This window comes from Aulonocara stuartgranti, assembly GCF_965226115.1.
Source record: "Aulonocara stuartgranti genome assembly, chromosome: 10".
NCBI lineage: Eukaryota > Metazoa > Chordata > Actinopteri > Cichliformes > Cichlidae > Aulonocara > Aulonocara stuartgranti.
In genome coordinates this window covers 17,330,519-17,342,969 of record NC_138946.1, presented here as the reverse complement: position 1 = coordinate 17,342,969, position 12,451 = coordinate 17,330,519, and the positions used below count along the sequence as shown (strand labels likewise).

The window sequence follows — 12,451 nt, the reverse complement described above, 5'->3', positions numbered from 1 at the left end:
CTCATATTGCATCTTTTTTTATTGTCATATACTCATCAGGGACAAACACTACAACTTAAACACAGAGGGATAATGCAGTAACAGAGTTTCATTTGTAAAGTATATCCCTCCTTCTCTGTATTCAGTTATCACTTAAGGTTTGTGCAACAGTTCAGGGAGAATAGACAAAGTCTTGTCAAAACCAAGTCGTCAACCTGCAGGAAACGACATGCACCACACAAATGATTGTCACAACAATAGCATTTCAAGTTAAATCTCACACACACACTAAGGATTTATAACTCATTTTATTTTATTAATACTGCACCAAATCACAACATTTCCTATAAGGCGCAATTCTTCCAGAGAAAACAGTCTGAACTGGAGTTTCAACAACTAAACAAAACAAAACAGGACAATGTTTTTAAAATGAACAAAAAGTGAAAACGAATATTGGCTTAAATTTAGGACAAAATGTACCAAAAACAGCACCAGTCCTGGTTTAAATACATGGTCAGTATGTGATTTGAAGAAATCTTCACTCTCTGGGAGTTGAATCAGTTTAGTCTTCCATTCTCAGCACAACTTCAAAATGTCCTTTTATTCTCTCACAGCATGACGGAAGAAATCCATGCTTTCAGTGTACGCTTACGATTCATTTACGCATCAGATGCTAGTGTATTTCTTTAGTGCGCTTTATGCATCACAAAAACTAACGCCCGCCACCCACCGTCAGCAGCTCTGGAACTGCTGTTGTGACTGGCTACGGCTCTGTGTAGCTAGAAGCTGCTGCTGTTGCTGCAGGAAGCTGATCACCTCTGGACTCCTGAGAAGCGACTGCAAGACAAATACATTGGAAAACATAAGATATTTCACTACAAAGCTGCAGTACAAGACAATCAACATTACTCTGCTTTCACTAATAAAATATGTGTCATAACTGTTCTATGAACTGGATGCTTTAATGTTACCAATAGGTGTTTTCCCATGATTCCCGGGAATCTTCGAGTTCTATGAACTTGGAACATTGTTGGCTTTTAAAATATTACAGTATTTGGGTTTGCGTGTATGCCTGTTTTTTATGTAAGTTTTCTTTTTTGTTTTTTTAGTCCAGCTGAAAGAAACTTTCCTAATTCTGGGATCATTGGAAGAAAATACATCAGTGTAACCCAAAACCAAAAAACTGTAAAGTAAAAAAAAAAAGGAGACGTTAAAGGTTCTCCTTTGAGAAAACAAAATATGTGAAACTAAGAATAAGGACACTTACACTCACAGGCCACATCATTAGGTGGCCCTGTTCAACTGCATTAAAAAGCAAACGGCAGCTCAACTCGAGCATTAAGGCAGACATGGTGAAAACCTTCTGAAATTCAGGCTAAGCATTAGAGTAGTTGTTGGTGCCAGTCTGGCTGCTCCATTTCAGATTCTGTTGCTCTACTGGGATTTTCCCACACAACCACCTCCAAGGTTTACAGTGAATGGTCCAAAAACAGACAAAATACCCCGTGAGCAACAGTTCTCTGGGTGAAGATGCCTTGTTGATGCCAGAAGTCAGAGTATAATGGCTGGACTGTGTTGAGCTGAAATAAACAACCATTTGCTAGAACCAAACTATTCTGAAAACACAACATGTCAAACCTTGAAGCAGCTGGGCAACAGCAACAGAAGACCACACCAATGCTGCTGCTGTTAGCAAAGAAAAGGAAACTAAGACTAAAGTCAGTATGGCTCATCAAAATTGGACATTCGAGTGGTTGGTTCAGAATCTAGGTAAACAACAGGAAAGCATAAATTCATCAAATTTTCTATCAATGTTTCAGGCTGTTGGCGATGCTATAATGATGAGGACGATATATTCTTGTCACACTTTGTTTCCCTTAGTACCAAATGAACATTGTTTAAATGCCACAGCATACCTGAGTATTACTGCTGACTACGTCCATTCCTGTATGACCACAGTGTACCCATCTTCTCATCACTGCTTTCAGCAGGACAAAAAGCTATGTCACAAAGCTCAAATTATTTCAAACTGGTTTCCCAAACATGAAAGTGAGTTCCCTGCACTCAAATGACCTCCACAGTCACCAGATCTCAATCCAGTAAACACCTTAGGGATGTGGTGGCACAGGAGAGTCATATTGTGGATGTGCAGCCAATAAATCTGCAGCAAATATGCGATTTCATGCAAATATATCACATTTCATGTCCATTTAACCCTTAAAGCCGGGTGCCACAGAATAATATGCTTGTCATTTGTCTGCATGTTCGTCATGGAACAATCAACCAGTCTTACCAGTCTTTTCTGGTTGAGGACCTGCTCTATCAGAGAAGGTCTGGCTGGACGGTCCCCCATGGCACCTAGACGCTGTTTGTTCACAGACACAGGACGTTCTTCAGAGTTTTCCTACAGACAGAAAAACGCAATTAAATGTGCAGGTTTTGTTTGTGGCTTGGCTCTAAAGTGTGGAAATCAGACCTCCACATCATGGTAAATGCTTCTAGCACTGAAAGTATTTAACTTACATCAAGTTTCCCACTGGACATGGCCTTATCATTCTTCTTCTTCTTGTACTTGTCTTTGTACATTTTGTTGCGGTGTTTTTTGCACATCCATGGCTTTCTCTGCTTGGCCACCTGCGTCGTTGTCTCCGTGCACCCATCGTAGGTACACTGTTTGGGGGCGTTGTCGCCCTCGGAGGTCTCTTCGTCGTTGAGCTCCTCCGGGCTAGCTGCGCCGTCTCTGGGATCTGAGGCGTCCAGAACGTCGCTCTCTTCGTCCGGATCGTCCATGTCGTAGGAGGCGTTGTTCTCCGGTTCGTGCGGCGTTATCACATTTCTACTGTCCACAACTCCGCTTTTATTTACATAGTACCTATGTCCGTCTTTAGTAAGCAGAAGAGTGGAGTCTTTGTCCTTACTTGATGATACGGAAGCGTCTTCTTCGCTCATGATAGCAGCAAACAAACAAACGACGCTACAGCGACCTAGCTAGTAGCCCCACGTTGGTTAGCTAAAACAGCTACTCGCTTACATTTACTGGTCCATTTTTCCAGTATTAGACGTTAAATTAATTTCTAAATAAAAGGTCATAAATATTCCAGTATTTCAGAAGCAAATGTCATAGTTTTTACTTCTATTGGTTTAGCCTGTCACCGGTCAGGAAACATGAAAATCTTCTTCTTCTTCTCTGCTTTAGGTTTATGTGTTAAAGCGACACCTAGTGGTCAAAATAACATATGCACGCCAGTTACGGGCAACTACGACCAACTTGTGAGATGTTTACTATAACACTGTTGCCTGCTGAAAGGGCAATGCCCCTACAATCCTACTTATATATTTACCCTTTCCTAATCATAGTGGATGCTTATGTTCACAATATTCCTGTCACATGGACACATTAGAGTTCTACTATGTGTAAAAATAGACTAAAATAGACACCTTTCTTGAAAAGGCTTGATGGAAGAGGGGTATGCTAGGAAGCATATTACTTGGATGTTCTGGCCTTGCTCCCGCAGCCAGTATGAATTTAAATTCATACTTTCAATACATTCATCTTTAATTTACAATTTATGTTCGCAGAAGGTTTTCAAATAACCTCTCTGCACACTTTCTACTCAAATCCAGACAGGATCCATAACAGAGCCAAGTACCACCAAGCATTCAAAAGTTAATAATAAGCAGAGGGCCTGTGTGGAATAAGTGCAATTATTTCATAGAAAACAAAACTGACGTCTGTATGGATAAAAAGTTAAGCCAAGGACTGAGTTGTGTATTTGGTACAGACCGGTAATGAAACAAAAGTCCTATAAACAGGAGCTAAACACAAAACAAAAGACTCAAACAATTTGATTTTAAACATATTTTAATTATTACTATAGTCATAGACCATTGTTGAACAGAGGTACAGGTATTGGTATTGCAATGGACTGTAATACAGTGGGTCAGCTGTGAGAGCACTTTGGTAAACCACGTGTCCGTGCGCTGGAGAGCACAAGTTCATACTGATCTGGTCAATATGGCAGCACATTACCGCATATGTGCAATGATGAGAATAAATACAGAGAGTCTGACTGGTGTGACGACTGCAAGGAGATCATCTGCAAAAAACAAACAAACAAAAAAACCTAACATTTCTGTGTATTTCTCTCACTCATCTGTCTTCTCATCTCTTATCTCACATCAGTTTAAGGGAAACTATATTACTGGCTGCTTTTCTGAAGAAAAGAAGTGACATCATTCCCAGTAGGAGGCAAAGTTGATGATCTCTTCTTCATATCCACTACCGATCCATCCAACTCACCCATGCTTAACGCTTCACATCAACCTGATGATCTCCTCTAGTTTATTATTTTTTTCTTCGCTGACTGACTGATACGCATGTATGACTGATTTTGTTGTATTTTTTTGTATTATTATTGTACAATTCTCATAGACTGACTACTAGTAAAGAAATATACTGTATTGTGAACTATCAAAATAAATAAAATTGTTATTTACACAACATATAAACAATACTTCATCACTAAACTGTTTCTTTTATAAGAATAGGCTACTGTATGTCTGTCATGCTTTCATCTGAAGAAATGAAGCCATGAATGAGGTTGTACAGAGCTGAAATAAATTCTCCTCCACCCTTTTTCGCTGTACTGCTGGTTCTCTGGCATCCATACTGTCATTCTCTCGATCATGTCTCACTGCACCTAGACTGCAGTGCAAATGTGCAAATAGGCACCTCTTGTGAACTGTTAACTGTGCGCCTTCTCCATCTGAAAACGTGTCTGTGTAACCATATATTTGAGCTGCACCAACCATAGCTTGAACATGTTGATGAAACGTGTCTAGTGTTCATAAAATATAAAAAGAATTAGCGTGATGATCACTGTGAAAATGTGTGGCTTGAGGACAAATGGGTTCAGATGTCGAGTTTGCTACACAAGCACCAGGATGCTGCTGAGTTTTGTGTATCAAGATGTCGTGAACCGAGCAAGTAACAAAACCAGAAGGAGCAGTCAAATGCACCATTGTCGTCTTAGAATAGCAGTCTGTGTAAAATGTAAACTGTATGACTGCGATCCAACGTTACGGGGGAAGGCAGCGCCGAAACTGTGTTGAGCACAGCGTCACAGCACAATTTCATCTTTTTTTTTTTCATCAAAGCCATTTTTAAAACACATTTTGCAACTGAAAAAAACCATAAAATCCTTCCCCAACGTGTTTTAGCTCGCTTTCCAACATTGTGTTTTCATCACGTCTGCTGTCACCTACTTAAACGTTTCTGCACTCTACTTCTAAGCACTTTGCCATTATTTTAAATCCACCAAGCTCTAAGGAGAAGTCAATAAAAACATTGTTTTTTTTTCTATGAAAAAGAGAAATACATATCAAAAAATGCTGTGAATTAAAGTATGAATAAATAAGGTTCAATAAAACATGAACATTGGTCCATATTCTCATATTGCCTTGTAGAGCTGTTCCGCCTTGAGGAAGTTTCCATGTCGAGCCCGGATCATCACTGAAGGGTAAAGCCCTTTCTTGCTCCTTGAGCTCTACAACATGTGCTCAGATGAGAAAATGTTAAAAAGAAATCAACAAAAGTCTTTCACCTCACTCTGGCTTTTCCCTCTTCCTCTCGATCCCTGTTTCTTGTTGCCTCTTGAATCTTTCTCCCAACCTCTCTAACGTCTTCTTATCCACCCCTTGGTCCATCTTTCCTCCAGGTTCGGAAAGTTGGATTCAGGGAAGTGTGAAGTTCTCTGTTGATATTTTTATTTCTTTTTTTCAGAGATACTGGGAGAAAGGGGTTGACACCTCGTCCTCCTCCTCCTCCACATGCAGAGGGAGGAGCTGGATGAGGATTTTCCCTCGCCGCCTCCTCCTTTGCACACCTTCCTCCTCTTCCTCCCCCTACTCCCCTTCGCCTGCTCTCTAGAAGGGCGAGCTGGGGGAGCAGGCGGTGCTGGCTGAGCTGATGGAGATGTCATCAGAGTCGGATGGGAGTCTGGGGTCTGGGGAGGGGTCAGAGCAAGTGTCAGGGGTCAGAGAGGGAGGGGCCGTGGGCAGGCCAGGGAGGCAACTGGGGGGCTCCGCCCGTAGTGTTTTTGTTGTTGTTGTTACTGAATTCACAGTTGGCATCATCTGCAGCGGCAGCGGTTTCACATCCGGGTGGCATCCTCGTCCGAGAACCTGCCTCTCCTTATCAAGAGGGGTGGCCTGAAAAAGAGAGGAGAAGGAGGAAAAGGTAAGGATCAGATCTGTCTGCTGCACAGTCGATTATCCAGGAAGGAGGAGCAGAAGAACTTTGCACATGTTCATTAAGTTACTAATGAATATTTAATTGGACAGTAACAAGGAAGTGAAAAACCATGGACACTGACAATTGTTTCTTCTTTTCTGAAATGTTATGTTTATCTGAGGAACAGTCTATCTAATTTTCCACAATAAATCTCTCGGATAAAGGCAGGTTCAACATTCTTGTTTAATTTTTCAGGCACAGTAAATATTATAAAGAGGAGATTCTGGATATCACTTTTTAATCACAACACAAATCAGAAACATCTGCACAAGTTCGGGTCCATCATGTTCAGGACTTCTAATCAGTCAAACTAAACTCTGTCGTGCTGGAAAACTGGGAATCTCAACCCAAATAATTCATAAATTAAGTCACTGTTAATTTTTTCCAGCCTATTTTTAATTCCTCTAGTCAGTGTCCATATTACTTTAAGTTCTGTGACCTTTATAACAATGCACTTTGTGGTCCTCCTAAATCAGGGGACACAGTCACACAAGAGGAGTCAGGTAATGTGAGCTCAGTAACGAGCCCTGGTGTTTGAGGAGGTAACCAGGTGAGGGAGCATCACATCAGACAAAAACATCACAGCAAATCACTCAGACAAGCAACACCGCAGGGTTATTTCTTTAGAAAGGGTTCATTCACAAATGAACTGTGCAAACGAGATGTGCAGGAGAATCATCAGCAAGGGTGATTCTAATTGGGCACGTCGTTACTCACACACACTAAAGAAAAGCAGGGGACACCGATAAAAAGGTGACACAACACAGAGGACAAGGCTTTAACCGGTGACGCACAATAACGATGCAGGTAATGCAGGAATGAAATCTGTGTTTACAGCGAGGGATGAAAGGAGAGAAGCAAAAAGCCGAGCACAGAAAGTACAACATGAGGCTGTCAAAGCAGCACAGCAGCAGCCAGTCAGCGGGGCAGCACGCAAAGGAGGGGGAGACATCAATTTTAGAGACACTGTTTTGGTCTGTTTTGATTTCTCGCTGATTTGTGACCCAGTCGTGTCTCTATGGAAACCTGGCGTACCTTATCCAGTACATGGCCGGGTGCTGGTAGAAATCCAACGACCCAGATCTCTGCATAGAAAAGCTGTCATCCAACTGAACAACAAAAGAGAAATCGGCACAATCAATCTAAACGCCACGTGAAAAACTTGCTGATTTCTCTACAAACTGATGCAACTCAGTGTAACAGCTACATCTTTAGATGGTTGCTAATGGTTACTTACAGAAATGACTGACACTCCAGCAGTGGTGTCAGTGCCTTTTGGGCTGGTGTTGAAGTGCTTCTTTATCTTTCCTGCTACCGACAGCTGGTGTTCATTCTCGCACAGACCCTCGTCCTGGATTAGACAAATGAGGAGAAAGGAAGTAAATTCAGTGTTTTGGTGAAAACAAAGGAAATGAACAGATTTACTGACACTGTACTTACAGTGACCCAGGGGTGCTCCAGCACCTGGAGGGCAGTGTATCTCTTATCGACCTCCACCTCCAGCATGGATCGAATCAGCTCCTACACCCCCCCCAAAAGTAAAAAGCAGTTAGTTTTTTACTCTGGATTTTCTATAACATGTAGATCCATCCACACCAATCAGACATACAGCAGATATTTACCATAGCGGTCTCTGACACATTGTCCCAGTAGGGCAGAGGAAATTCTAGCTGACCCATTAGTATCTGATCAAAAAGCACTTCTTGATCGTCACTGCTCCTGCAAAAAAAAAAAGTTCACATGAATGGGTGCATCAACCAAATATTAATTAGCGAGTCAACAAATAAAGGTGCAATACTACTGCTGACCAGTAGAGGGTCCTGCATAACACACTTTCAAGAAAGGCGCTAAAGCAGAGGGAGAAATGTAGGGTAGGGCTTGCTGTTAACTTACCCCCGAAAGGGTGGGAAACCACACAGGAGGATATAGGTGATGACTCCAGCTGCCCAGATGTCAACCTTAAGACCATACCTGAAAAAAAAAGAGAGGTTAAATCAAAGCAAACATAGAGAAAACGTGCAGAGCATGACCTTTAAGGCAAATATCTACTACTGTAAATGGATTAAGACACGACAGATATGTTGGCCGTCATAGTGATCATACTTTGATCTTAAAGGTGCCTGCTAAATGCAGCTGCAGCTCTCACCCTGTTTCTGCAATGATTTCAGGTGCTACATATGTTGGGGTCCCGCAGACAGTGTAGAGGGGTCCGTCCACCACGGTCGCCAAACCAAAGTCTCCCAGTTTGAGGCTCTTGCTGCCATCTGCATGTTCGTACACCTAAACACACAGGAATGCAAAAATGTTTTTAAAAAAAGAAGCAGGATCATAATGTACAGCATTATTATGAGGGCAACAAACAACAAACAAACTTAAAACACATTATGTGATGGGGGTTGCTATTAATAATTTCACCACTCAGTGTGTTGTTTAACAGCTCACAGCTGTAGCTACTCTATCTGCCCTACGCCTACAGACACAGACGAAGCGAGCGACCAGCTTTTTAACGCAGCAAAGCATTTATGTGGCCAAAAATAAAACTAATGTTAGTGTTGCTGGGTGTCTGCTACATGGATGGGGTAATCTGCATGTCATTACCTTCAAAAAGTTACATGAATAGAAGGCCACTGTTTTTTTTTAACCATTCAAGGCTTTCTTATTTCGTTGGAGAGAAAAAGCAAAACAGGAAATCGGCTGACTAGGTTTAAATGTGGCCACTAAAAAGCTGAATTCTGAAGTCTGACTCCTGCCCAGACAATCTCAAGTAGGGGGGCAAAGAGCGGTATTTGAAGTTAAGCAAGGACGATGGGGAGTTTGACAGAAGGGAGAAGGAGGGAAGGAAAGAACAAACGAGGGAGGCTGGAGAAGGAGCGTGCAGAAGGTGTGAGGGCAGCAGGGATGAGTCATCTCTCTGCTCTGGGAGGGCCCCGTAGTGAGTGATATTACTTCACTGATCATTCAGAAAGGCGGCGGGAAAGGAGAGGAGGTGCACCAGTGCCGCACCAAGTTACATGTATGCAATCTGCGTGACGTCCACTCACCAGCAGGTTTTCTGGTTTGATGTCTCTGTGGACAATGTTGAGGCTGTGAAGGTATTTGATGGCGCTGGCCAGATTGTGGAGCATGCCGCTGGCGTCTCTCTCTGTGTATCTATTGGCAGAGGTGATGGCATCGAACAGATCTCCCCCCTGTGGACAAGACATGATGGACGGGTCAGTATTAGGAGATGTCACAAGAGTTTGGTTGGTGTTTTTTGCACCAGCAGAACAGATTCACTTGCAAATTTTCACAGCTGCTTGCCTTTTTTTTTCTGAAAAGAGGCTAAAAACTTCATTTAACCACAAGACTTTTTTGTCTGCTCAGCAGCAGCAAGGAGGTGGGGGTAAATCCTAATTCTTCACCTTGCTTGAAAGACGACCCCCCCCCCCCCGCGTTAATATTTCTTTTCATTTTTGTCATTTTTTAGGCTTTTCTCAGTCTCTTTTCTCTGATTTTTCATCCTGTCCGAATCTCCCTCTCATTCCCTCTGCGTTTCTCTCATTGAGTGGACTAAGTGGAACAGAGGCTTAAAATAGTGCTGAATCTCCCTCTATCCTCGAACAGCACAGCACACTGTAAGGCTTTGACCTGCTCGTTGGCAGCTGTTTCAATATGAGAGTTGTCAAATGCCAGCTCAGGCTTTAGCTAATACATTTCACTTATTTTTCTCTGCCTCCGCTATCGGAGGCCCAAAAGTACACGAACATGAATATACTGCTGTAAATTTGGGGGCATTCTGCAAAGTTTTGGGACGTGGCTGCTGAAGTTAGTCAATGAGAAATTAAGCCAAAAGATGGGATTTACATCAGTCCTTTGTAAATCCTCTCCTCACTCTTTTTTATGGGTATCATTTCCGCTTGTAAAAACAGGAATGAGCCTTCCCTGGAATTGCAACACAATTTTGTCTGATCACATTATTGCCTCATTATTGCTTTTCCACAGTTTAAACTAAAGGACTTGAACTGAGCAGGACCAAGCAAAAGAACACTCATTTTCTCTCTCTTTCGTTCTCTGCGCCTATCCTCTACTTTCAATTCATCTATCTCTCTCTTTCTCTCGGCCCCTGTTATTTTAGCAGCGACTCTTTTCACCCCATTCATCCACAGCCTCCTCTTGATCCTCCTACTTTGGACATGCTCACAAGTACACACACTTCTTCCACAAATTGCCTCTCATCTATATTCTGTAGTACTCCACATCACAGCACGAACAGATGGATCACATTCCTGGCTCCTGAATTATGCACAAACATTTCTTGACTCAGAGAGCGAGAGAGAATGAAGAACGCGAGCGCACGAGCACTCGGGGCCACTGGCGGATTCACTCTAGTCCCGAATTGTGTGACTGGTTGGAAAAATTCATCAGTTGCTTCACAGGCTGAATGCCGCTCCTCTGTCTCTGTCACTATTACTGCCTCCCTGCTCCTCTAAGTCGTAGATTTGAGATAATGATGATCACCCTTGTATTGTAAGAGAATACACCCATCCGTTATCTCAGCTTGGCAAAATGTCCCTGCTCGTTCCTAACTGGAGCAGATGGTGCACAAACTCATAAAGTAACAGTGTACAAACATGGCCACACACCTTGACCAACTCCATGACCAGGTAGAGCTCGTTGTAAGTGTCAAACTCCTCGATGAGTAAGACGATATTTGGATGTTTGACCCGGCGAAGTATGGCCACCTCGTTCTGGATCATGTGCTCCTGGTAAAAAGAAGTTCAGGTGTTCAGCCAAGTGGAAGACATTCAGTAAAGGAATCATTTAGAAGACATTTAGAAGATTTTTATTTTATGTATGTCACACCAGCCTCTCTACAGCAACTCAGTAGCACCTTGGAGTACATTTCTACAACCTTCCAATAAAGGTTGCACATTAACCCGAAGATATCAGCGGGTCTTTAAGCAAAATAGGGATATTACTCTAAAAATGCAAAATATTCTTTTCTGGGTGGAAAAAAAATGAGCTATCAAAACTGAATTTCAATTCAATTCAGTTTTTTCAAATGATGCCAAATCACAACAATAGTTAAAGGCCCTTTTAACTGTAAGGTAAAGACTCCACAACAGTCCAAAGAAAATAGAGAAAACGCCAACAATCACATGACCTCCTTTGAGCAAACGTGTTGGTGACAGTGGGAAGGAAAAACTCCCTTTTAACAGGAAGAAAGTTCCAGGCTCAAGAAGGGGCGGCCATCTGCCTCACCCGGATGGGGTGAAAGGAGGAAGAATTTATCCTCTGAAGTTAGGATTATGTGGAGCTTTAGCCTTCTTGACGTGTCAGTACAATTTTTGCCTTTTTTGGGTCGTATTCGGTGGATGTTTGTTTACCTTGCCTCTGCATTTGCCCTTGTTGATGATCTTCAGAGCGTACTCTCGTCCTGTGGAGTGCTCCGTGCATTCCCGGACGACTGCAAAATTCCCATCTCCTAACATTCGCCCCACCTTGTAACGGTCTGATATGTAGGACGGCACAGCTGGAACCTCATTGACTAGAACTTCAGCTGCAGAGAAGAAGCACTGGTTTTTAGAGGGAACATAAACTGGTTTACACAGTTTAGCACCATAGAATATACACAGATATATGCTGAGGAAGCTATGATGTCTGATTATCAACTGTTGTCTAACCAGTCTCTTCAAGACATAAAGGTAGATTTAAAAACCTTCACAATTAAACAAACTGTAATATGATTGCAGACTTGAAATGTAAAAATAAGCAAATAGCAGAAACCTTTTAAATCTAAAAGATTCATATTTTTACAGCCAGTGAGGTCTGCAATTACATCACACAGAAGACTTTTTTGTTTATAAATCAAGATGCAAATAGGCATGATTTATCAATGCTCAGCTAAGTGTTAATGAGTCTCATGAATCTGTTTAAAAGATCTATAAGGGGGAAAAAAAGGTCCTCTGGATACTTTTTAAAAAAATAAAATAAAATCAAAGATGAAAATGTCACATATGAGACCAAAAATCCTCCAGCCTTTCAAAGCAGTGTCACAGAGAGGTGAGTAAGACAGCATAAGAGCGGAAAGTTGCCGTAAGCATCGTGTACTAATCATGCTATGCAGGCAAGGGACGCGTCAAAGGTCACGCGCATGATTCAGACATGCATGATATTTGCAAGCACAAAGCAAGCTTTTTT

The 12,451-nt window shown here is 42.1% G+C and overlaps 2 protein-coding genes across 6 annotated transcripts in view; both read right to left on the bottom strand.

Annotated features, from left to right (window-relative positions):
* Position 1: 1 nt before the first annotated feature.
* rfxap (regulatory factor X-associated protein) lies at positions 2–3,201 on the bottom strand. The gene is made up of 3 exons (XM_082549148.1): positions 2,503–3,201; positions 2,273–2,383; positions 2–816 (listed from the first exon to the last, which is right to left on the bottom strand). The coding sequence occupies exons 1-3, from the start codon at positions 2,926–2,928 to the stop codon at positions 712–714; spliced, it is 642 nt and encodes a 213-aa protein (XP_082405274.1). The 5' UTR covers positions 2,929–3,201; the 3' UTR covers positions 2–711.
* Positions 3,202–3,823: 622 nt separating this feature from the next.
* Positions 3,824–12,451, bottom strand: part of dclk1a (doublecortin-like kinase 1a) — a 47,336-nt gene continuing 38,708 nt past the window's right edge. For 4 of the 5 annotated variants that reach the window (XM_082549126.1, XM_082549125.1, XM_082549127.1 and 1 more), the window contains 10 exons: positions 11,638–11,810; positions 10,894–11,013; positions 9,313–9,459; positions 8,418–8,551; positions 8,165–8,242; positions 7,894–7,990; positions 7,712–7,792; positions 7,509–7,622; positions 7,307–7,380; positions 6,033–6,189 (listed from right to left, as the gene is read on the bottom strand). In XM_082549126.1, the coding sequence (XP_082405252.1) occupies positions 6,132–6,189; positions 7,307–7,380; positions 7,509–7,622; positions 7,712–7,792; positions 7,894–7,990; positions 8,165–8,242; positions 8,418–8,551; positions 9,313–9,459; positions 10,894–11,013; positions 11,638–11,810 (1,076 nt within the window). In that variant the 3' untranslated portion in view covers positions 6,033–6,131. Of the gene's footprint in view, positions 6,190–7,306; positions 7,381–7,508; positions 7,623–7,711; positions 7,793–7,893; positions 7,991–8,164; positions 8,243–8,417; positions 8,552–9,312; positions 9,460–10,893; positions 11,014–11,637; positions 11,811–12,451 lie in introns of all 5 variants that reach the window. The other variant, XM_082549129.1, reaches the window with a different exon arrangement.